Below are 25,348 nucleotides of genomic sequence, written 5' to 3'. Positions count from 1 at the left end.
ATGTCATCTGCTTCTGAATTGGACAGTGTCAAATCAAGCAAAGAAAAAGAATGACAACAACAAATTTGCCTTTCACGTGGATTAACAAGCAGTTTAATTTCTATGTTCATGTGTGCAAAGGGGTATAATTCCAAACTCTGAAATGTAATGGTAATTTATGGAATTATCCAGCAGTTACCGAACAGGATGACCTACGTCATTATGTTGTCTGATGGAAATAAACTAGCCCATAGTGTATGTAATATGGCGGCGTATTAGTATGGAAAGTCCGCTAAGCATGAAAGGTGCAAGGGATGCAGTATTAGTGCCATTCTGGTCATAATGTGTTATAAATTATAAATCAATGATTCAATTTACCTAGTTCTGACTTAGGGATGGGGGTTCTACCTGTAACAATATACCACAAGGGATGGGGGTTCTATCTGTAACAATATACCACAAGGGATGGGGGTTCTAACCTGTAACAATATAACATATTTTATATTGTTAAATGTTAGAACCCCCATTCCTTGATTCAAGGACAGATACTCAAAATTTTCTTTGCAACGAGCCCCTGTGCTTGTACAAATAAACATTACATTGTAGCAATATTCATGTGGAAATAAGGTTTACTGGATACATAAGTTACCATATTTGCTGTAATTTATGTGTGGCCAGATATTTGCAGTATTTGTCTTGGAACAGTAGACTAAAGAATATGCAAACATATTTCCTTTCTGACTCAGCATTGCATCACATATTTACCACATATATATGCAGTGGTTGGATAAACTATTGTCAGTTTGGAGACAGGTCTATGTCCACATTCGTCTATAAACAGAGGTGAGTTAATTTACTTATGTAAATTAATATTTAAACCACGTCTGTATATAGTGTGGATTCCATGCTACAGATAAATCACCTCCCTCAACCCCCACCCCACACAAGCAATACGCATAGTTTTACTTGTTGGTGTTATTGTTTTTGTCTTGTGGTTTTAGTCATTTTTAATGTTATGACATGTTATACAACATAACAAACCACTGTGGGGGTAAATTAGCTATACTGAAACAGACAAGACCATTTTGCCCCAATTCAAGTCGATTTCTAAAAATGGCAGCCCAAAATGTTCATGGAAAACAAACAATTCCAGAAGGAAGGGTTGAAAAAGTTTTTCCATGACTGCAGCCAATGAGTAAAGAGAATACTGCACACTAATTTCATGGGCTTATCTGGATAAATCAGAATCACATAAAGAGATATGTTTACATGTTGTACAGTTAAAACTAATATGAACGACCTCTGCTATGAGCAACCACTTGTCATTTCCAACCACAATCATAATGCACAGATAGATTTTATTATATAAATGCTCTGTCATAAGCGACTACCGGTATGTGCTGAACGTGACCAGCGACCACAATGTCTTGGCAAAATATGCATCTGAACACTGCTATGAACGACCACAATTGCAAAATGGGGATAAACTCCACTGACCTTTATTTAATTCAATGACCGCTTGTATGTTCTAAAACAAAAGAGAGGCTGTCTACCAGTATTGAAATTTTGTAGGTATGCTTTCAGTGTTTCATATTTTCTATTGTAAACCAGACTAAAAGTACCTACAGAAATCAGAGACAGAGACTACTGACCTTTATGTAATAATCTGTAACAATGATCGCTTGAACAGTAAAGATTGTTCTGATCAGAAATGAACAAAATCATAAGATTCTGGCTACCCGGTTTGTATATAGTGACAGATGGTACAGTCTGTAAAACATGTCACGCGTTTGCCATGTAGTGCCCAAATTAAATCAAGGGTCACGTATATTGTTTATTTTTAGAGCTAATCTGTATTGCGTGGGGGGTAAATAAGGTCTTTGTCTATTAAACCAGCAGGATAAAATCTTTGGAGGGATTCGACTGTTACAGGGTTGCATCTAGGATTTGATAGATGTGGGTACTTGCCCCCACTGAATCTGAAAAAGGGGGGAGGCCAACATAGCAATGGGGGGGCCTTCCAGTATGGTGTATAAAAGCCTCATTGTATTTAAAAAGAGCAATAGCAAGTATAATAAGTGCATTACATGCATATCATGTCTTCTGTATATTATAGCATAACACTTAAAACTGAAATCAAAGTCTTATGTTTTCTAATAACAATATTCTATCTACACATAAACCACTAAAGAATCAAACCATAGACTGCAAATAGTGTCACTCCTCTGGCCAATCGTAAAAAAACAGTGTAATGTACTTCCTGTGTGTCACATGCTCAATTCTCATCGGTTACAAATCCATATTGAGAAAGATCAGAAGGGCACATATTTTCCTTTCATGGATGGGAAAAAATAATGTTTAATGAAAAGTCCAAAGCTCAAAATGAACTCGGGAAAATATATAGTTTCTATAACAGTTAACTCAACTGAAATATATATACAGCAGCATCCAGACTAACTGTAATTGTGACTGCATTATTCAGCAATATGATCACAATTTTCTAAATAACCTCCTGTCCTTCCTCATCCACCACTCTACCAATACCTTGTTATAGTTGAAGTCTCTCTGAGGAGGTCCTTCAATTGAAATCATCATGAGTCTGTTGAGAACCTTTTCCTCTAGATGGTTTCTTCCTTCAGTTTTGGTTTTATTTTGATTGCTGAATATTATCTCACTCAGTGGTTTTTGTATGGCATAACCATGGCCACTGATACTAACTGAAGATGATTTGGAAATGTGCCCGCATGATGTTGATGTACAAGCTGCCAGAGTTCGCATATTTTGTCTCTAGGGTACATGTCTCTTTTAATGATAATCTTAGCAAAAGACGACTCTGTAAAAACATGTTTTGGGTCACACAAAGAGGGACTGGTAGCTTCTTTTGATTTCTTCTCCTGACCAAAATGATCACAGATCGTTTTTATCTGGTCATGACCATACATTTCTTGTTCTTCAGAAGGTAGGAGCATGAGGTTAAGGAGACCAAGAACCTCAAAAGTTTTTGCTGTGTGCTGCTCTTTGGATAACTTGCAGACATCTCCACCTGCAAATTTGTAATAAACTTGTAGTAAAGGTTAGACACATCATAAAATTGTTCAGTGTGCTCTGGTGTAATGGAGTTCAACACCACTGTAAGTGATTTGAATTTGGTCTCTCCATCCTAAGATGATTTCAATTTTTCAGACATACTGGTCTGGTGATAGGATATTCCCATGTCTGCTTTCTGTAAGGTAGAATTCAAAATATCACGTGCTGGTGACACAGCTGCTATATCCAAGTGAGATTTCTGTAAAAGCATATTTAGCTGTGCTAAGTGAGGTATGATATCCATCATAATATTCATGCATGCTACAAATCTGTAGTCTGTGAGTTTATTCAACAAGTCTTGACACTTTTTTGTCTCGTTATTCTTTTTGAAATAATTTACAAGAGCCCCCCAGCTGTGAAAAATTGAATATAGTACATCATAAAATGCCAGCCATCTAATTGCATGCACCTCTCTTTCAGCTGAGGACTGTCCAGAATGTTCTGGATTTCCTTCAATTCAGCTGTTCTGTTGGCAGATTTATTAAAAAGAATAGTACAGGTCTTTAACTGTGCCTTCAAATGTTTCCTTGAGGTACGGAATGTTTTTCGATGCATGAGAGGTAAACAAATTCAATCTATGAGCCATACCATGAATGCTGATCAAGTGAGGGCTTTTCTCCTTGAACCATGTTGCTACACCACTTCTGCGACCTGTCATCACTGATGCCCCATCACTGCCAAAGCAACAACTTTTTCAAAAGGAATCTCCTTTTCCAAGAACTGGACAACTTCTTTGAAAAGAACTTCAGCAGTGTGTGCTTGGCCTTCCACTGACACATTACCAAGAAAATGAGTTGTAGAAACAAACATGGTTGGTTCAATGATTCTGGCATAAATGACCAGCTTCTTGGTATTTGAAATGTCTGTAGTCTCATCAATTAAGATGCTAATAAATGGACTGCATCATACTTTCTGCACAACTCAGATTCTATCACTGCTGCTGTGCAAACCAGAAAAAAATAAAGCACGATGATAAATCAAAGTATAAAAGTATTTTATTATCATTGTTATTGTTATTATCGTTATTATTATTATTATTAAAGTATTTGAGAAATGTAAAACAAATATATTATTTTTAAAAAAGTTTATGACCAAAATCAGGTGCAAATTCTGCAAGAACCGTAACCTAAGACCACTGAGTGTCTACAAATGTTGCCGTGTCATAATTTGGTCCTCGTTTTAAGAAATCCCATCAAGGTGTTTAAATGCTAAAATAATATGGCACTACAGTCTCTCTCTCTCTCTCTCTCTCTGTTAATTAAAGTCACTGAATTATAGTAATGAAGGAAGTGATTATGCCTGTCTGTACACGATTTTAAAAACAAAAACCGTTGGTATTACATACATCATTGATGGGTCCCTTCTTATACACAGTTGTGATATAAGCAGATCAGGGTCAATATCATTTGCTGTCATGATCATCACAGCAGAAAATAATAATACAGTGTGACCCCGCTATAGTACACTCAAGTTATAACACGAATTCGGATATAACATGGTCGTGGCATCGCTCCCAAAATTTTATATATATCTATTTTTCTCGCACACACACACACATACGATAATTATTTCTGAAAAGTATGAAGAAAAAAAAAGTAAAAAGTTGAATCATCATTTTGGGAAAGAGATCGCGTATGAATAATACAAGACGATTGTGGAGTGGCTCCTGAAATTTTACACATATTTTTCTCGTACACGAAAAAATTGTTTTTCTTCTTAAAAGTATGCAAAATAAAGTGTAAAATGTTTATTCTAGGATTGCGTAGGGCTTCGCCAATGTCGCAAGCTGCGGATGTATTTCCCTTATTGGTGGCAAAATATACCATCTGGCGATTTTTTTTTATTGAATTACCTGAAGCACCGACTGTTATGAAAACGTACAAATCAAACGGAAAAAAATCAGTCTCAATCATGCAATACAATTATTTGATGTCACCGCCACAATAAGAAACAGGCATTTGTTTAGGTTCTCTAATGCTGGCCTTTAGCTGTGACTTCAATAACGCAAGTACATTTCATCAAGGAAAGCAGACAACAATCTTCAATAAAAATATAAACTTTTCTTCAAAGAAGCCAGTACCAAACTACAGGGAAAAAGTGTGTGCTTACAAATGCTGCCAGTGCGCTTAAAATGCAAACTAACTTTTACTGACTTGGGATGTATTTTGAAAAGTAAATGTACTTCATCATTCGTTACGTGATTGTGCTATGTTTATCCACTGAATTCAGACCTATATGACCTGTGACAAAATTATTGAATATTTTAAATATGTGTGCATATTTTCGATGGAATTACTTGTATTGTGGATTCAATGTATGTGATGAGATTTCGCGGGTGAGTACACAGTGTTGATACTCTTTTCATACTGTACATAAGACATGTATATATAAACAGTATATATGTATATGTACCAATCCATGGTTCTCTAAATAAAGTAAAATATTATGTATGCTTTATCTGTTTTCACTACAGGTGTATTTCCCATTTAATATGCATCGATTTAAGATGGTAACTGTGCCAAGGAAGCACGTATTTTACCGCCCGCATTTATTACCTATCACCCACAAATGTGTTGGGGTACATGCATCATTTTCTTCAGCTATCTGACCTGGTTGCTTATAACACAGTTTGGTCTATACTGTGGCTGGCTTACGTGATTCCCAACTACTGTGTTATAGCGGGGTCAAACTAACTTATTTGCTAAAGCATTATGTAAGTTTCAAGCGGTGGGATTTGTCTGACTACGGTACAGTATCACGATGTTGACAGTAGCTCCTTACATGGAAATTATTCAAACAACAGCGACTATCATCATTTCAAACACACAAAATCCCATTACAGTGATAATGAAATGTGACCTGTCTAGACAAAAGAAACAGGCACCAATAATCCAGTCTGATAAAAAAAAAGTTATCCCCCATTAAACGTTGACAGGAACTTATGACGATGAGCTACCAAATGCAATTTCATTGGCTGATCATGATGCCTAGTGTTATTTTTAGTAACACAGTAATTCCTCAAAATATGCGCTAATCGGAACCTAACTGATCTTGTTTTGGGTGCTTGTTAGCATATACCATTTTCCGTCTAAATACAATAGACAAAATGTAAATAAGAAAAGAACTTACCTGAAATTCCTCTACAGAAGCCCTTGATGAATATGTTGCGTTTCCTCCTACTTTCATGTCGCCAACACAAATACCCAGAAAGTCAACAAAATCCAACAGTGAGCCATATTTTAGAGAAGCAATATTCTCCTTCACTAAGTAATAGGCAACTGATATAGCATGACTAATTGATTCAGATTTTTTGCTCATAGCTGCCATGCATGTAGTTTTTAAATTTTCACTTAGTTTCAAATCCTGAATCACCTGTTTGTGAGCTGGTAATTCAACTAGCAATGATGTCATAGCCTCCACTTGATTTGTTGTGGTTGAGGCTATGAACTGATCCCATTACATGTAATGGAGCAATAAAAGTCATCACCAAAGTCAGAAAAACTAATCATGTAGAAATATACTACATAAGTCTAATCATGTTGTGAAAGAAGTTTGGCTTATTTTGAATTTATTAAGCCCTTACACGATAAAATAAATTGGCATGGTTATACAAACATCACCGTGTCCGCCATGACAGATAATGTGAGACACTCACCATGACCCTTTTTTTAGGTAAGGTTTCTCAGACCATATTTGGATATTCTACGTTGTGTTATTATCAACCAAATGGCGACTAATGGCTTCTTGGTGGAAGTTCAAAGTTGCCAATAAAGTGTATTTACTTTTATTGCGCAGAATTTCTGACTCAAACTGCTATATTTGTTTTACTAAGATTTGTTTACGTTTCCAAATAAGGTCTCAATGTCCTTATATGGCACACAAACAAATGAGGCTAAGTGCAAAAGTAATCATTATTTGAATTAATACGGCAGATGATCTAAACGAAAATATTGGATAAAAAAGGTAAATGAGATTTTACAACTATTTCTACAATGATTTGCGATACTTCCGATATTAAGTAAGAGGACTACTCAATTTATTGCATTATATGCAAGGAATATGTTCAAATTGTTGACATTAGGCTAAAAGAGCACCGGCGTGAATCACACCCAGCTTGTTCTATTGACACATATATGCTCATGTTAGTACCCTGTCCACAAGGTAGGAATAGGGGTACTAATATTAGTACTAGTAATTTAACATGTCTGTCAAGGGCTGACGTCCTGAAATTAGCATTTCCAAGTATGAAAGAATACTATTTGCCAGTTTTTTTACACACCATCTACAAAGCATCTCATTTTTTCATTCATTTCCAACCATGGTCAATTTTGTTTCCAGTCTGAATTGAAAAAGTATTTTTTTCTTGGCATTACATGGACCCTTAGTTTCATCGCCACCATCTTTAAGCACATCATCACTAGCATCGTCCAATATGGGATTAGCCTTGGAAAGTGTTTGTTTGCAGTCATTGTGCCTATTGACAGAAACTTCTGCACCCTGTTATTAGAAATGTTACTGATAAAATAATGATAAAGTGTCAGTTTTAACTGATTTTGCTGTCTAACACGTTATCCCGCCAAGCCAGCCTCTGTATCAAACGTGCTAATCTGACCTTTCTTATTAACCAATCAGAATTATGCACATAACACACAGAAATACATGATTTACAACTATACAAGTACAAAATATTCACCGAGAGTGAATTTCACAGCAAAAAAATTAATAAAATAATGCATTCTGCACAAATGAAATACACAAAAAAAATTCTTATTTTTTTGCAAGATTTTTCCCATATAAGATTAAAAGTCTTGCGTAAATCTTAAATTTGGAGGGGTTTTGCACTAGTGCGCATCCTAGATGCAACCCTGCTGTTAGTGTTAAAGGCTTATGATGTTTGTTATCTCCCTCCTTCCCAAATGTTAGTGCTTACATCCCAGTCACCAAGCTGTCTATTCAAGTTGGTGCCACCGGGTTGCACACTTTGTTTATAGAGTTAATCCCTGTATGCCTTCTTTGAGTTAAGCCGTTGACTTTAGTCTCTCAGTAAATGATTGCTTCTGGATGAGAAAACTGTTTCTTTTTATTTCATTAATTGTTAGATATGCAATGCACAGGTACACATTTATTATTTCCTCCTAAAGCCTAGTCAAAACCGTCTTTACAGTCGACATTACAACTGAGCACTAATAATGCTGACACCTAGTACCTTAATAACAATGGAAGAAACACCAACTAAAACAAGACAAATTTTAATGCTGGAGAAAGTAATTATTGTAATTGAAAGAAAGAAAGAAGAGCGACTACTCGCGAAATGGTTTCAACATCAGTAAAACAAATTTAGGGTGTCATAAAGGAAACGGAGTAAATCAGAAACAATTTCATACACTAACACACGAACATATGATCTTCAAATGTAAATGTGATTTCATGTTTAATGATAAAGGTATATCTTTATTGCTCTATAATTTTGCTTTAGGATGAATGCATACAATATTTTAGCAAGAACCATTAATAAAAAATAGAATATATGTTCAGTTATTGTGGTGTTTTCTTTAAATTGTTCTGAAACTGGACCTTGGAAACTGGTCTTTTTGTACAAACTTGCTATGACAGACCACCTGTCTTGAGAGACTGTTTTTTGCTGGCAGAAGGGGCAGTCTCTAATAACATGTTTTACTGCAATATCAAAAATATGAAACTGCACACACTACAGGCAAAGTGTACCGACTATGACTAATGAGATACAGACTTGACCAATGTGACATACATCTAACATGTACATTCAATTCAGATCCTACATCATTTTTGCAAAACATTGTAATCAATAGGCCATAGTGCTATGTGACAACCATGCAAGTTAAAAAAATAGGTTCAGTAAAATGTGTTCTTGCAAAATGGACAGATGGATGACCTCACCGATACAGCAATTTCAAAAAGACCTTTGTTAAATAAGACCATAACTAGATCACGTTTAGATCCACATAATGAACATGTGCCAGTATACTGAAAGGTGAACCTCCACCAAATTGCATACCATACCAGTGTCCAGGAACACGTTTTTCAAAAGTGTGTCAACTGCCACCTTGTGAGACAGAACTAATTAATGTTAACTGCAATAAAAAAAAACTTTATCATGATGTACCACCTGCAAAAATCTTGGAATTTTGGAGAGAATATGATTTATACATTTTGACCACATGATCTAAGGAATTTATAAGCATTACCTTTAGCTTTTAGTGCTGAGCCGACCCCTTGCAAATGTTGCATTTCTTTCTTCATAGGCTCAATCTGAACTCCTGTTACAGCACTAGGAATATTTATCCTTGTTGGCAAGACTCCCTCTTCAACTAGTAGATCACACACATCATACTTCTGATGCATATAAGCTTTCTCTAATGCTTTAGATGCATCATCACATTTAGGATCCCAGTTGTAAGTGTCTTTCAAAAGATTTTTTGCTTTCTTGACAGATTCCAACAACAAGCTGTCTACCACACCAGGAAAATTTGTCATTGTTAGTAAGACTCCCTCCTGAACAAGCAGATCACACACATCATAGTTCTTATGGATATAAGCTTTCTCTAATGCTTTAGATGCATCATCACATTTTGGATCCCAGTTTCCCGTGTCTTTCATATGTTGTATTGCTTTCTTGACAGATCCCAATGACCAGCTGCCTGCCATGCCAGGAAGATTCTTCATTGTTAGTGAGACTCCCTCCTGAATTAGCAGATCAAACACATCATAGTTCTTATGCATATCAGCTTTCTCTAATGCTTTAGATGCATTCTCACATTTTGGATCCCAGTTGTAAGTGTCTTTCATATGTTGTATTGCTTTCTTGACAGATCTCAATGACAAGCTGTCTGTAATGCCAGGAAGATTCTTTATTGTTAGTGAGACTCCCTCCTGAATCAGCAGATCACACACAACATAGTTCTTATGGATATAAGCTTTCTCTAATGCTTTAGATGCATCATCACATTTTGGATCCCAGTTGTAAGTGTCTTTCATATGTTGTATTGCTTTCTTGACAGATCCCAATGACCAGCTGTCTGCCATGCCAGGAAGATTCTTCATTGTTAGTGAGACTCCCTCCTGAATTAGCAGATCACATACATCATAATTCTGATGCATATAAGCTTTCTCTAATGCTTTAGATGCATCATCACATTTTGGATCCCAGTTTCCCGTGTCTTTCATATGTTGTATTGCTTTCTTGACAGATCCCAATGACCAGCTGTCTGCCATGCCAGGAAGATTCTTCATTGTTAGTGAGACTCCCTCCTGAATTAGCAGATCACATACATCATAATTCTGATGCATATATGCTTTCTCTAATGCTTTAGATGCGTCATCACATTTTGGATCCCAGTTTCCCACATCTTTCATATGCTGTATTGCTTTCTTGACAGATGTCAATGACAAGCTGTCTGTAATGCCAGGAAGATTATTCATTGTTAGTGAGACTCCCTCCTGAAATAGCAGATCACACACATCATACTTCTGATGCATATAAGCTTTCTCTAATGCTTCAGACGCATCATCACATTTCGGATCCCAGGTGCCAATGTCTATGAAATACTGTATTGCTTTCCTAACATGTTCAAACGGTTCATGGAATTTCATAGCAGCAGAGAGAGATGGAAATATGAAGAGCATTGGTTCTCTGTCAAACAACTTAGTATTCCCTGCAAATAGAAATCAGCACTGGTGAAAGCCAAACAACCTTCTAAAATTAGCTATGTATTTGTCTTTATCATCTTCTTTCGTGTTTCTTTCATGTCTACAAAGCTCTCTATTCAAAATATTTATCTTATCTGAATTGTTTAGTTTTTCTAAAGACAGTGTCAGTGAAAGATCATCCAAAAAGAGTTTTGAATGATCCTAGCATGGCATGAGCCTTAGACAGTATCTTGACTTTGTTGGTAAGATGTGGAACACAATGTAAACTTTAAAGATTTTAAAACTTTTTGTTGACTACCATAATGTCTGCAAATCTTGGGACACAAAAAAGTAATTTTTCTGTGGCCTAAGTCATGTATGCATGTGTGAAAAAAAATTAATTTTTGGTGCCCCAACACTTATTAAACTCTTATAAACTACTATGATTGCTCTTGTTATTATTTAAATAAAGATAAATAAAGACTTCATAATTCACAGGCCAGTTCGAGTTTACACTGAAGACCAGGCTGTACTATAATATACAGTGCAAATTATGCCTAACATCACTTTAATCCTTGTTTATTCCCAAACAGATTACATACAGATTGTGCTTAGTTTATTTTTTTTCTTCGACCAAATCACATTCTTCCAGATAACACCACAGCTAGATGGTAATAGCTGTTTCATTTTTTATGTTGAGCCACGTGCTCACAAGTTATTTGTTTTTCAATGAAATAAGAAATGCTACAAACTGATGTAATCTTTATAAAAATGGTACACACGTTCGATTGTGCAAGGCACAACCAGCATAACTGTTACATGTTCATGAAAGAATGGTAATAATAAAGGCTAAAATTTTGAATATAGATCAATTAAGTTCATCATCAATCTATTTTATTTTTGTTTTTTGGATGAGCAAAACCATAATTTTCCACATAATGGAAAGCTGGATGTTTCACTGTCTCCTTTGTTTATAGCTGGCGGATATGGGCTTTCGTTTTCCAACTGCAATACAGGCAGTTAATTGTTCAAACCCTAAAACTGGCTTGGGTTAAGAGGGAATTTTGACCAGCATTTATATGTGTACTCAGATGTGTAACTGCCTTTCACTCTGTAACATTAGCAAGATTACCTTAGTTTTGTAAAATGAGGGTATAAGGTTACCTACATCAAAGCAAACTACAACTCAGATTTTATGGTATTAGCTTAATTTTTGAAGCATTATTTGTGAAACTTCATTATTCTATTTCGGATTTATCATTAAAGTTTAGTGCAATGGTGCCCATGATTCGAATCCAACGGATATACTTCATTCAGCGGAATTTACTGCATTCAGTGCGTTCAAACCTAGAATGTACATGCAGTGGCACCATTATGTAAATACTCACTAGCCTAATTACGAGCGTTGAATTAAACCCTATTGTTGTTCATTGTTGTCATACCAGGATTATATTTTAGTGAGTTAGGTATTTACAATTTCAAGGTAAAATAAAAGCATAATTACTGGTGTACAGATATAATAAGTCTACTACAATAATGCATAAACAAACAATTATCGAGTTGAAAGGGTGAGTAGTGTTGCAGCAACACACAAATGCTCAATTCTGGTTATCATTCGCTCAAGTTATACACAATTCTGAATCAGGCTAAAACAATAAGAAAATAGACAATTAAATAAATTTCTTCACTTTTCATAGAAATTTATACCATTTCCAGAGCTGCCAACCCTGAAAAATTGGAAAATAATCAGTGAATTTTGAAAACAATTAGTGAAAAATTGTATCATGACACTAACTTCATCCACTTCAATGGTCAGTACTACATTATATGAAAATCCCAAAACAAAACTAAAACATATTATTTACACTGATTACATGTACTATATATTTGCAGACAAATTTACTGATATACACAAATTTCATGCTTTTTGGCATATGATGTGGCAGTCATTAACTTCCTCTGTCAGGCTATGGTAAATTTGTTTTCAAAACAGTTCAGATTTCTTACCTGCTGGTTAATCTTGGTGAATAAAATTGCTGCAAATTTTCAGCACCTAAGGAGACACTTAAAGTTTGTCTCATTTTTCCTCACAATAGGAGATAATCTTTCACTGTCACTGTAGCTGATCTCCAACTGAGAAAAACAGGTTATGTTTAACAAGAAAGCTCACAAGCAATGCTTCAGCACTGGTAGCATGCAGGACTCCAAAACTGAAATCTGCTGGGGGTGCTACAGCAGTGTGCTTTTTCACATCATTCTGGCACATGCCCACAGGGGCTCTTATCATTGCTTACAATTTATCTGTCATACATGTACTATATAATAATATTACTAAATGGTACATGTATGACAGGTAAACTGTAAGCAACAATACCAGCCATTGTGCACATTCCCAACTATAAAATTTGCGGCACACTAATGTGTGAAAAGCATAATGTACATCGATGTTTGATGGCTGAATGCTAGGCCAAATTTTGGTGGTACTTCACTTTTGCGGAATACAAATCTTTTTCCTTGGAGGTGAAAACATTTTAACTGCAGTGCAGCTTAATTACAAAATGGTATTAATCCAGAAGATGAAACGTCGATCGGTGAGGGTTGGCAGGTATGCATTTATGTGTAATAATAATATAAGTGAACACCTGAGAGAGTTAATACAGATAATTTTTACTAATGTAAGTTTGCCTAAATAAATGCATTTATAACTTACCGTGTGCATCTTGTGATGTTGTTTCAGACATTTTGTCTGCTTATACGCGGAACAAGTACTCTTTAGTGTCTATACCTATTCAGTGGGGGGGTGGCTTATACGTAAAGTGCACATGACCACGTGGAGAATAGTTGACACAGATGATAATTACATCAGGACATCAGAGAGGGATGGGTAACTATTACATAATTATAATTAGTTTTACACACACACCCCAAAAAATATATTTTAATAGCAATACAATACTTGTTGCTACTGCATAGGTGAATTTGTCAGGTGGGTTGGCTGATGCATTAACTGATGAAAAGCAGAAAAATTAAATATACTCACCATCTGAGTTAAGAGATCAACTTTACAGAATGTTCACGTCTCTCTGGACTAAATGTTGAGTCACAACAATATTACCAGAGAAAAAATGCGCTTTGTTGCGCAAATGAGTAGAAACAGGAGAAGGGATCACCAATATGCTGCCTTTTTATTGTGGCGACAATCCGCCGTGAGATCTTGGGAGTTGAATATTAACCGATTCGGCCCTGATCGTCGTCTGTAAGCGTGATGAGGCTGTACCCTACTTCAAAGCCCAGCAGCATCAAGGCCATTTAAGATAGACCAACGTGGGTGGTATTTAAAAAAAGCAGACATATATAGCTCTAAAATGATATCAAATAATCTGGAAGTTCTAGTTGCACTACAAAATACAGAGAGAAAAAGCTCATTTTTTGGACCCGGTTTTTTTCCACCCAAAATTCGCTCAAGATCGGAATGCAATTTTGTGTCCAGATTTTAGACCTTTTGGCCTCAGATCTAAGGCATACTGGTCTTAACTGCACACAGACAGGTGAACCTTTGCATAAACTAGGATAAGGTGGGAATTTGGAATAAATTGCGGTCTCCATACGAAAATGATGGGTCTATTAAGCAAAAAAAATTAAAAAATAAAAAAATTAAAATCCAACATTTTCCCTTCTGCTCATGCGCAAGCAAAATAACCATGGAAATTGCTGTTTCTAATACAACTAGGCATTATTCTCATGGTTAATCTGTTGAAAACCGCTGTATTACAATGTATTCAGAAATAGCACCCCAAATGTCATTCCTACGCACATTTCAGGCAAGAACGACAAAAACCTCTGGGGCCGAATGAGTTAATGGAAGCCCTTATGAGGAAGGAAAGCATTTGTCTTACCCTTCCTTTTCCCATTTGATGTGTGAAGATAGAAACACAGTATTCAAACTCGGCATCAAAGCCCATTTTGAACATCACCAGCACATATTCGATTGAGTCTGGGATCACTATGGAGGCGCTCACCAGTTATTATGTACTTTTGAGAGAGTGACGTTATGTAAGGAGAAGTTGTTTGCATTTAAAACATGCACAATGGAGAGAATGTTGGCATACCTCTATGCTACATTAATGTCATGTGGATAATATTTCTTTGGAAATTGTGCATGATCTAAGCACACTGCTAACTAAAATGACTGCTTCCTTGTGCTAAACAATCAGCCTGAATTAGTCCAACGTACACTATCCTTAGCAGCTATTATAATAGGGAAAATGAATTTTGCCAGACTAGACAATACCAGCTTATGCAAGTGCAATGAATGAATTACCAAATATATAAAACGTAAAAAAAAGTTATCGGCTCTTTTTTATACAATTTACCTCTGATGTTCTGGAAGTGAAAATGACCAAGTGGAGCTAGCACTTTTTTGAAAGGTACACATCTGGAGTAAGGTCAAGTTGTATACTGTATAACCCATAGTACACCCATCAATTATACACCAAAATAAAGGGAATTAAAGGTTCTTTCAATTATACCTAAGATATACAAGGTTATTTTTAAATAGCCAGTATAACCAGTGAAGAAAGCCGGGGAAATTCCTTTCCTTTAAAATTCTAACCTATGCAAAATATGAAACTGTAGAGCGCAACCTATAGGTAGTAAGCTACCAAAGGTAACTGATTTCCTTTTTTGAAAAATTCCTAATGATTTCAGTGGGCAAAGGAGACAGACAGATTCATAATTCCTATTAAACTGGAGACAACCATTGTCAATTGTGCATCTTCTTAAAGAGGCCAAAGGAAATAAAGACACAAGCCTGAATGTTCGGTTCTCAAATAAAGCCTCACACAATGGTCCATATGATGTTTTGGCTAAAGACCACAAAACACAAGATAGATTCCATCTGGGCATTAGAGAGCTACTGAGCATTTTTTGTTCTTGAAAAGCAGCAAAGATTACAGTGACAGCTAGGATTAATGTCTTGCTACTGCACCAATCACAGAAGAATCTCCACCTCGTATCACTGACCTTGGATGTCAAAGTTCTTCTGACCTGAATGAAGCAACTGGCAACCTGGTCTAAAAACTTGTTCTAGTGGGTATATCAACTGAGAAGAGTCAAGCATGAAGGTGCAAATGTGTGGGCTGTTGTGTAGGACAGAGTCCCCGTCTTGAAACAGAAGATCCTTAACGTGACATAGACAACTGGGTTTATCTATCAAACCATGATTGCTGGGGCCACAGTGAAGCTATGAGAAAGACAAGAGCAGTGAAAGTTCTGATTGTTTGCAAAACTTGAGGTAGCAGTTGGAATGGTGTGAAAATGTAGCTGAACTAATGATTCCACTGGAAGCTGAACATGTCCACTGCCCATGCTCTTCAGTCTGGGACTGGATAAATGTAGAAGGGAAATCTGTTTTAAGTTTGATCACAAACAAGTCCACCAGAAGCCTCCCCAGTGAGGAATTTCACCCTGTTATGGAGCAGTGAAGATACCATTCCATTAGGACTGTTTTGTCAATTGTGGACAGACTGTCTGCTAATACATTATTCTTCTCAGGAATTCGGTGAAATCTGAGGATGTGTAGGAGGTTCCCTTTCTCCATGTAAAGAGTATGGGTAAGTGTGCTTCATTGACTTCATAGATACTCAGAAGTGTAGCCTTCAAGTTTAATTCTAGACAAGATACAAAGCAGCAGAAAAGCTTCACATAAAAGTAGATATTAAATTTATTTAAATAGCATGTGAGGAACAAGTCTGTTGTGTTGATATGTATTATCAGTGGCTAAACATGCTGATGGGATAAATTAATTAGTATGGAATTGGCAGATTTCAAACCATTTTTTATATATTTTAAGTTAGACACCATGTTAATTTGTACAAGGCAAGTGTGTGTTGTCAATATTGTTTTGTTTTTTGTTTCTTTAACCTCACAAAGGTGAGTGCATATGCCTGCCAGAGCCATCACAGATTAATTCTCAATTTCAAGATTAAAAAGGCAAATAACTAATAATAACTTAACACTGCTGTAAATTAAAGTAACTTGCAAATAGTAAGTATTGTTTTGTGTCGATTACTCAAGTCTTGTATCGATTTGGGCATTGATATGGAAAAAGTATATATACATCAATTAATTGTTTCAGCCCTCTCAACTGGCCCAAAATTTGCCTGTACAAAAATATTAATTTTTAGCAAAATCTGTCTGTCATGGACTGTCCCACTGTAGAAAATTTCTAACGTCTTTAATGTTGAATTTAGTACATATAGAAACTCCTCTGGATTGCACAATTTTTTATTCATTGTGTACTGATGCCTATGTGAGTATAAATGTAATGTTGTAATTTTTAATTGGAGCTGTCTAATCTGGTTTTGCCTGTCCAGAAATTAAATATTCATTTTAGTAAAGCTGTCATCTGTCATAAACCATCATGGTGTGAAAATTTAAACCCATATATAATTAGCACTGGAATGAGGTTTAATTTCTTTACAGTGAATTCCACTACATGTAAGACACTCCTCTGGTTTGTGCACTTTAATTTCTAACATGTACTGATTTCAAATATGCCCGATCTTTTCATCACAAATCTATAAAATTCATGTAAGCTGTTTACAATTTAGCACATAGCATATTGGCTTAAACATATACCTAGGTTTTATTATGTAGCAGATGGCCTAAATTATACAAGGTTTAAACCTTAGGCATAGCTGTCAACCTTCAAGTACAAAATACCGACTGCTAATGACAAAAATACTGATTTTCAGGAACAAATACTGATTTGAAAATTTTAATGCATTATGAAACTATTTACAACATCTACAACCATCAGTAAAGTAGGACAGTAACTTAATTATTTAATGTCAATGATGCATGTGTTGCACTCTTGCACCTTCTGAATGAGCACCCTGTTCCATTCGGGTGCCAATTCAGAAGGTGCAAGAGTGCAACACAAACTCAGACAGGCTCTCTATGGGAGCCTTTTCCGCACCTTGTTTTCTTTATCAATCATTATCAATTCCAATGTACCATCTTTCACTGATGATCTGAATTCTGTGTGATTTTCTTACTGGACTGTTTTCGTTCTAGCGCACAAGTAATCCTTTGCGACTTTACTGTCTGGAGAAAGTGGGCAAAATAAATCGCCAGCAATACAAACAACTGACAAGAAACTAGTAAAACTAGTGAAAGAAATAAGTAAACTGAATTTTGATCAAATTAGATCAAGGTTATCTCTGGTATTAATAAACGTCGCATGTTCAGGCTGAGTTGTTGATGATGAAGCATCAAGCTGATGTTTATTAGCTTTTCATGCCATTTTATGCCATGGGTGCCTCCATGCCCAATAATGAAATCACATTACACAATATGCAAACTTTTCTCCTTAACTAGATAGTTTTACAACCTAAAAATGACAGCATAATTATCCTTCCAGTTCTGTTTTCTTTTCTTTGCTGGAGAAAATTCTGAATCTTCTGCTTTCCTTTTCAACAGGACTAGAAGTTGAATATTACGAAGATGAGATATAGTGCTGGTGGCAACTGTTTGCACAATCCAATATGGTGGTTAAAGACTGGCATTGTAGCCTCGATTTCGAATGAACAAATCAAATTTTAGAACTCTACATTCCTAAATACATGTGATAAATTTCTATCAGAATGGAACCGGGTGCCTGTTTTACACATAAAATTGCAAGGAAATACATAAAATTGCAAGGGAATTTTTTATTAATTTTTTTTTGATTAAAAAAAAGGATTTTTAACAAGAAAAATGTACACCCATATTCAGGTCCAAAATACGGGACAAATACAGGAAAAATGGGGACACTTGGCAGCTAAGCTTATGTGCCAAGTCATGCAAGTAGAGTGTAATGAATATGATCAAAACGAGTGGCAGGACTGCATGGGGGATTGAGTGCACAAAGCGAAGAAAGTGCAAATAGCACAGCAGATATGGCCAACTTATGGTAAGTAAAAAGAGTACCATATTTCATTTATTTTTTCATACCCTTTTTCATAAACATTCCAGTTATCAAAATTATAATTATTTAAATGTATCATATGTTTTCAAACATAGCAGTTTGTAGTTTTCAGAAAATCCATTAAATTGTTGTAAATAAAAGTTTTACTAAGAAGATTTATGTTTGCACAAAAAAGATCGAAAATATCGTATTGCCATTATGTTTTTTAAAAAATTTACGAGAATATAATCATGATCATTAAAATTAAGGTGGGTTTAATGGTTGTTTTTTGTTTCGTATTATTTTTAACCTTGGTTTTTGATGTGTTAAAATTAGGAAGGTTCTCATTTCAAACGGCTTGGAAAATATGCCAAGGTACAATTTTGATATGTCCAATGACGAAAGTATTTCTAAGTGTATGATGTAAACAGTGATTAACTTTGCGAGGTTTTTAAGTAAGGCATTGAATAATGAAATAAGTGATTAAGAAATAAAAGAATTACCATTTATAATTGAACAGAAAGATCACTTATCATTTAATTTATTAATATTTTAACCATGTACTTCTATGTTTTTAACTTGAATCAAGAAGAGAAGTTCACGTTTCAAACGGCTTTGAAAAAATAATGATGTACCATATAGATATGTCAAAAACTACCAATGTATTTTTCTTCTGAGCCTAATCCCAAATGATAAAAATACAATTTGCTGTTCAATATAAACTTATCCAACTTTTTGTTAGCTTCCCGTAAATTTTTAATTGAGGCATCAAATACTGAAACAGGTGATTAGGTAATCAAAGAATCACCATTTATAATTCTTTCGTTCTTTTATTACTTTTTAACCAAATATTTTGATGTTTTCTTTATTTCAATCAAGAAAAGAAGTTCACATTTCAAACGGTTTGGAAAAATACCAAGTAAGATAAACAGTGGTCTTCCTCTTATAGGGCCACCCCTTCTGCACCGGGAAAGTGGCCTTATAAGATGGGTGGCCTTTCTAGAGGGGGACTATATTTGTGAGATGTGTATGTATATGTATAGGAAAGCTACATATGACTTAAAGCAGTTAATATCTTCATTTAAAAGTAGCATTAATTATTAAAATGTTCTTCTTGTCTTAAAAAGGAGTTATTTCAAGGTAAAATAAATTAATAGTTCTTATTCATTGCCATGGAATGTGAGTGGGATATTGTTGACACACACATTATAAAACCATTAAAAAATGTTTAAATACTGGTACATACATTGTTTTATATTTAAAATAATTATCTTTCCATTTACTCCATTTTCCCACTTTTACAGAAGATTCTTCTTATCTTTTATGATCTTGTTTATTTGAGCCTTGCGAACATAAAATCTTTCGGCAAGTAAACTCTCCCCATTGTCGTCATGTTGAATAACTTTTACTTTTTCTTCTAAAGTACTATTTCTTCATTTACACGATGACATGTTAAAGTTTTGTAATGATTTATTCCTATGTTCCTAATTGTAAAGTACTACAATTTAATTTCGCAGACAAAACTTTTGTAAATGAAAAACCTTGTTATAAAGGAAGCAATACATGTACTGACACATGATTTTTCAGTTTTTGTCTGTACCCCGTTTTGTTCAACTTGGTTAATTTGTTTCTGTGCGTGTGTGTGTGTTAATCAACAAAATATATTTTTAGCCTATCTGACCAAGTTATGATCTTGACAATTACGTCAGTCGTAATCGTCCAAAAAAAAAAATCTGCTGTGTGAAGCCCAAAGCTCCATCAAAACATTGCTAACCCCATTTCCATCTGACCATGTTATGATCTTGATAATTATGTCTGGTCATAATCAGCAATTAAGAAAACAGAAGAAGAAAAAAATCGTCTTTGTGAAGCCCAAAGTTTTATCAAAATAGTGTTGACCCCATTTCCTGCAAATGTCTGTGTCAATGATATAATAATAACCTTAGAGGTACATGTACTTGAGCCAACACTTCTTTCAGTGATGAAAACCTGACACAATGACACAGAAATAAGGAGAGATAATCGGATTACTTACCTTACTGTAATTAAATAATGGTTCTGAGGGGTAACTTTTACATTGTGTACTAATATGTTGGCTGCTGATTGAGGGGTGGCCTTTCTTGAGGGGTACTTTTGAACACAAACTCGTTGGTGCCAAGGGATTCTGGCCACAAAGATTGGATGGAAGCTGGCCAGGGGCTCAATTCATGAGGGGGAACACTGTAGATACATCAGACTACGTCGTTCAGACAGGTCTCTAATCATTTCCTTCTTTTATTACTTTTTAACTGCATATTTTGATTCTTTTATTTGCTCAAGAAGTTGGCATTTCAAATGACTTTGAAACACTACCAATATATGACAGATATGTCACACTACAAATGCTGTGAATATGTTTCATATAATACAATGAAAAAATATATACTTTTTGCCTCAAAAATAAAACTGACCCAAGGTATTTGTTAACTTCGAGTATCATATCGAATATTGAAACTGGGCATCAAGAAATAAAGAAATAATCACCATTTATAATCATCAAGAAATACCTTTAATCATCCCTTACTGAAATAGCAGTTCTTCTGTTAATATACTTCTATTCATCGATCCGCCCTTATTTGTCTACTTTGTCAGTGAGAAAATACAATGATTGATGCATAATCTCTCTTATTGTCACTGCGATATCTACTGGTGTTTATTAACAACTAGACAAAGCCCTTTACAGAACACATCCTTAAATATTATTGTTAATTAGTTCTCTTTATTATGTTTGCCACCATAACAAAACACCATGTGCATTTTAAAATGATTTTGAAAGCCCTCTGTTGTCTTATCCAATGAAAATTATATCTCAGTACAAGCTACAGTGAAGACCACATACCACTGGTCAACTAGTCTTATTGTTTCATTATAGTCAATAAATAAAATAAAAAAACCTAGTCATTTTCTATCGTAAATTTGAATGTAACTCATTTCGTATAAATACTATCTTTTAAGTACTTGTACTGTTTTGATTGGATAAAATGAATATTTTATTTCAAATCTATTCTACGTTATCTTGTTATCTTTATGGGCAAGTACAATAACAAGTGATCCATGTGATCACTTGTCCTTACAACATCTGCTGTATGAACAATGACCTCAAGAGCGCATCAACAGATTTTTATTTCCCTAAGACAGCCTCATTTCGCTACTGGCAGCCTTGCAGATTTGACCTCTTCTGTCAAATCTTGCCCTCTATCTGGTTTCAACTGAAATAACCAACGCTCAAAGCATATTTAATTAGCATGTAAATAATACTGCATATCCATGTAGTTGTTGTGACATTATATATTGTAATTAAAACAATGAATCGTTGATTTAGAGGTGTTAATTGATAATGGAATATAGTAGTGTCCTAGTATGTGAGGAAGATCACAATCGTCAGATAACTGAAAATACAGATTACAATCGACCTGTAACCTTTCTTTTTTCTCTCTCCAAAAGCTACAAATAAAAAAGGATCAGACAAATAAAATTCACTCACTTCTGGTAAATGACACCATAATCACTGATGATACTGACATTGCAAATGTTTTCAATGATTTTTTCACCAACATTACCACAAAGTTAAAAGAACTAGTGATAGAAAACAACTTTAATGAACTGAAAAAGTTCTGCAGCAGCAAAATCTCTAAGGAGGTATGTTTCTCTATCCCACCAGTATCAAATGCCTTTGTTAAAAATGTCTCAGTGAACTTGATACCAAGAAAGCTACAGGACTTGATCAGATTGGTACACAACTCACTAAATCTTCTGCCTCTGATATTTTAGATAGCATAACATTCATAATCAATTTAAGTATAACTTCATCTGTCCCCAAAATATGGAAAATGCAAAAGTAACTCCTATTCACAAATCTGTTTCTAAGGATGATGCTGATAACTACCGGCCAATCTCAATACCACCAAACTTGTCAAAATTGATTGAAAAACATGTCCATGTCATATTTCACCGAACACTTGCCGTTACACCCTGATCAATCAGGCTTTAGACAAAACCATTCATGTGAGAATGCCTTGATCTCCCTAACTGATAAATGGCTTCAAGCACTTGAAAATGGTAGAATAACAAGAAAGTGAAAATCTACCAATGTGACGAAAGCACAGTTAAATGCTATACTTCATACTTAAGAGAGAGAACATAAGATGTTTATATAGATAATGTTCTGTCTGAACATGGAACAATTAGATATGGACTACCACAAGGCTCAATTCTAGGTCCATTGCTATTTATATTATTTATTAATGACCTATCACTTATACTAAGGGACTCAATATCATCTACAGATTTCTATGCAGATGACACAACATTGTCAGATATCTTTACAGAATGCCCTAAACAAACTGGACAACTGGTACACATGCAATGGCATGGTGGTAAATACTAGTAAAACTAAAATATTACTTTTATCAACACAGCGAAAAAGGACAAATCTTGATAGTGATGAACTATGTCTGACAAGGAAGGATAAAAATTTGCAAATGGTCTGTCATGGTTGACTACTTGGTGTTTTGGTAGATAATAACCTATCATGGACTGAACATATCAAACATATCAGTAAAAAAGTAAATTCAAGTTTATGGCTTCTCAGTAGGATAAGACATTTTCTCCCTGAAAGGCACAGAAAACTATTTTATAACAGCTACATACAACCCTATAAAGACTACTGTAATACAGTATGGGGTAATTCAAATGATAAAAACACAGCAAAGCTGGCACATCTTCAAAAAAGAGCATTTGGGCTAATATCAATCCAGAAAGGAAACAAAGAAAATTTAGCTTGTAAGTTAAAAATATTACCTATTAAAGACCGAATCTGTTTGAGAAAAGCCAAATTAATGTACAGGATATCCAATAACAGCGCTCCTGAATATTTACAATCACTATTCCAGTATAGGCTACCTGGTAATAACTCCCCACCTACGATCCATGTCTACCAAAGAGTATAAAATTCCCAAACCAAATAAGGAATTATTTTTAAAAAAGTTTCCAATACTCTGGAACTTTGCTCTGGAATACTATTCCAGTTGAGATTAGAAATGCCCACTCTATTTCCTTCTTCCAAACCCAATATATCCAGTAGCTTCAGAGATGCAACTAAAATAAATAAATTTCTTCATATGAGGGCCTCAAGGTCCCACCCGATTGGCGTAGGGAAGGGGCGCCACGGGTCAGCTTTGACGGTGGGAGGGATCATCGTGTCCCACTGGCCAACTATCGCCCACCTCAAGCCGGGCAGCCCCCGGTCAATAAGGTGTTGACCCGCCATCGTCTGCCTGCTCCAGTGGGTGTCTGGAGCTCAGTGTGTTGTTCAGCATGACAAGCAGACGGTAATTCCACACCAGACAAAAAAAAACAAGAAACCAATAAAGAAGACTCCAGCTCTTCGATTTGCAAGCTGGAATGTGCACACCATGTGTACAGGCTTCTCCGACGACCTCAGAGAAGTAGACGACACCAGAAAGACGGCCATCATCGATAGAGAACTCACCAGACTAAATATCAGCACAGCTGCCCTCCAGGAAACCAGGCTCGCCTCTAGTGGCTCCCTGAGAGAGGAAAACTACACCTTCTTCTGGAAGGGTCGAGAACCTGAGGAGCCCCGTCAGCACGGAGTGGGCTTTGCCATCAAAAACAATCTCCTGGCCTCGGTTGAACCTCCCACAGGGGGCACTGAGCGTCTCTTGTCCATCCACCTCACCACTGCTTCAGGTCCTGTCAACATCATCAGTGTCTACGCCCCAACCCTCACGTCATCAGAAGACGTGAAGGATCAGTTCTATGGGCAGCTGGACGAACAGATCAAAGGATGCCCCAAAAATGAACCAATATTCCTCCTCGGCGACTTTAATGCCAGAGTAGGTGCGGACCACGAGTCATGGCCTACCTGCCTCGGATATCATGGCACTGGAAAGACCAACGAAAATGGCCATAGACTGCTGGACCTATGCACCTACCATGGCCTGTGCATCACAAAAACCTTCTTCAAGTGTAAGCCACAACACAAAGTGTCATGGAAACACCCCAGATCTCATCACTGGCACCAACTCGACTTGGTCATCACCAGGCGCTCTGCCCTTAACAGCGTCCTCTCCACCAGAACCTACCACAGTGCAGACTGTGACTCCGACCATGCCCTTGTGAGCAGCAGAGTGCGACTACAGCCACACACGCTACACCGCTCAAAACCAAAAGGACGTCCTCGCATAAACACTGCGCAGATGTCAGTCCCTGCCAAGGTGGAGGAGTATGTGTCTGCCCTGAACAAGGCTCTCCAGGACCTGCCTGAGTACGACACTACAGCCAAGTGGAACGCCATGAAGGGTGCCATCTACAGTACAGCTATGTCAACATTTGGCAAGAAGGAACGACCCAGCCAGGACTGGTTCAATGCACATCTATCAAGGATGGAACCACAAATCAAGGAGAAACGAAAAGCCTTCATAGCTTACAAAAAATGCCCTAATGAACGGACGCTTGCTGCTCTCAGAAGTGCCCAAAGTAACACCCAACGCATTGCTAGACAGTGTGCGAACGAGTACTGGCAACAACTGTGTGAAGGGATCCAGCGCAGTGCCGAGTCCGGACACATCCAAGGTATGTACAGTGGCATCAAGAAGGCTCTAGGCC

At 36.1% G+C, this 25,348-nt stretch overlaps 1 protein-coding gene across 4 annotated transcripts in view; it reads right to left on the bottom strand.

Moving 5' to 3' along the window:
- LOC149771134 (uncharacterized) overlaps window positions 1-25,348 on the bottom strand; it is a 106,548-nt gene that overhangs the window by 67,122 nt on the left and 14,078 nt on the right. For all 4 annotated transcript variants that reach the window (XM_089948844.1, XM_089948846.1, XM_089948847.1 and 1 more), the window contains exon 4: window positions 9,291-10,757. In XM_089948844.1, the coding sequence (XP_089804970.1) occupies window positions 9,291-10,757 (1,467 nt within the window). The remainder of the gene's footprint in view (window positions 1-9,290; window positions 10,758-25,348) is intronic.

The sequence above is a fragment of the Sinohyriopsis cumingii genome, unplaced genomic scaffold (assembly GCF_028554795.1).
Source record: "Sinohyriopsis cumingii isolate HCF-2022 unplaced genomic scaffold, ASM2855479v2 utg002115l, whole genome shotgun sequence".
Lineage (NCBI taxonomy): Eukaryota > Metazoa > Mollusca > Bivalvia > Unionida > Unionidae > Sinohyriopsis > Sinohyriopsis cumingii.
This window is presented reverse-complemented; position numbering and strand designations above follow the sequence as displayed.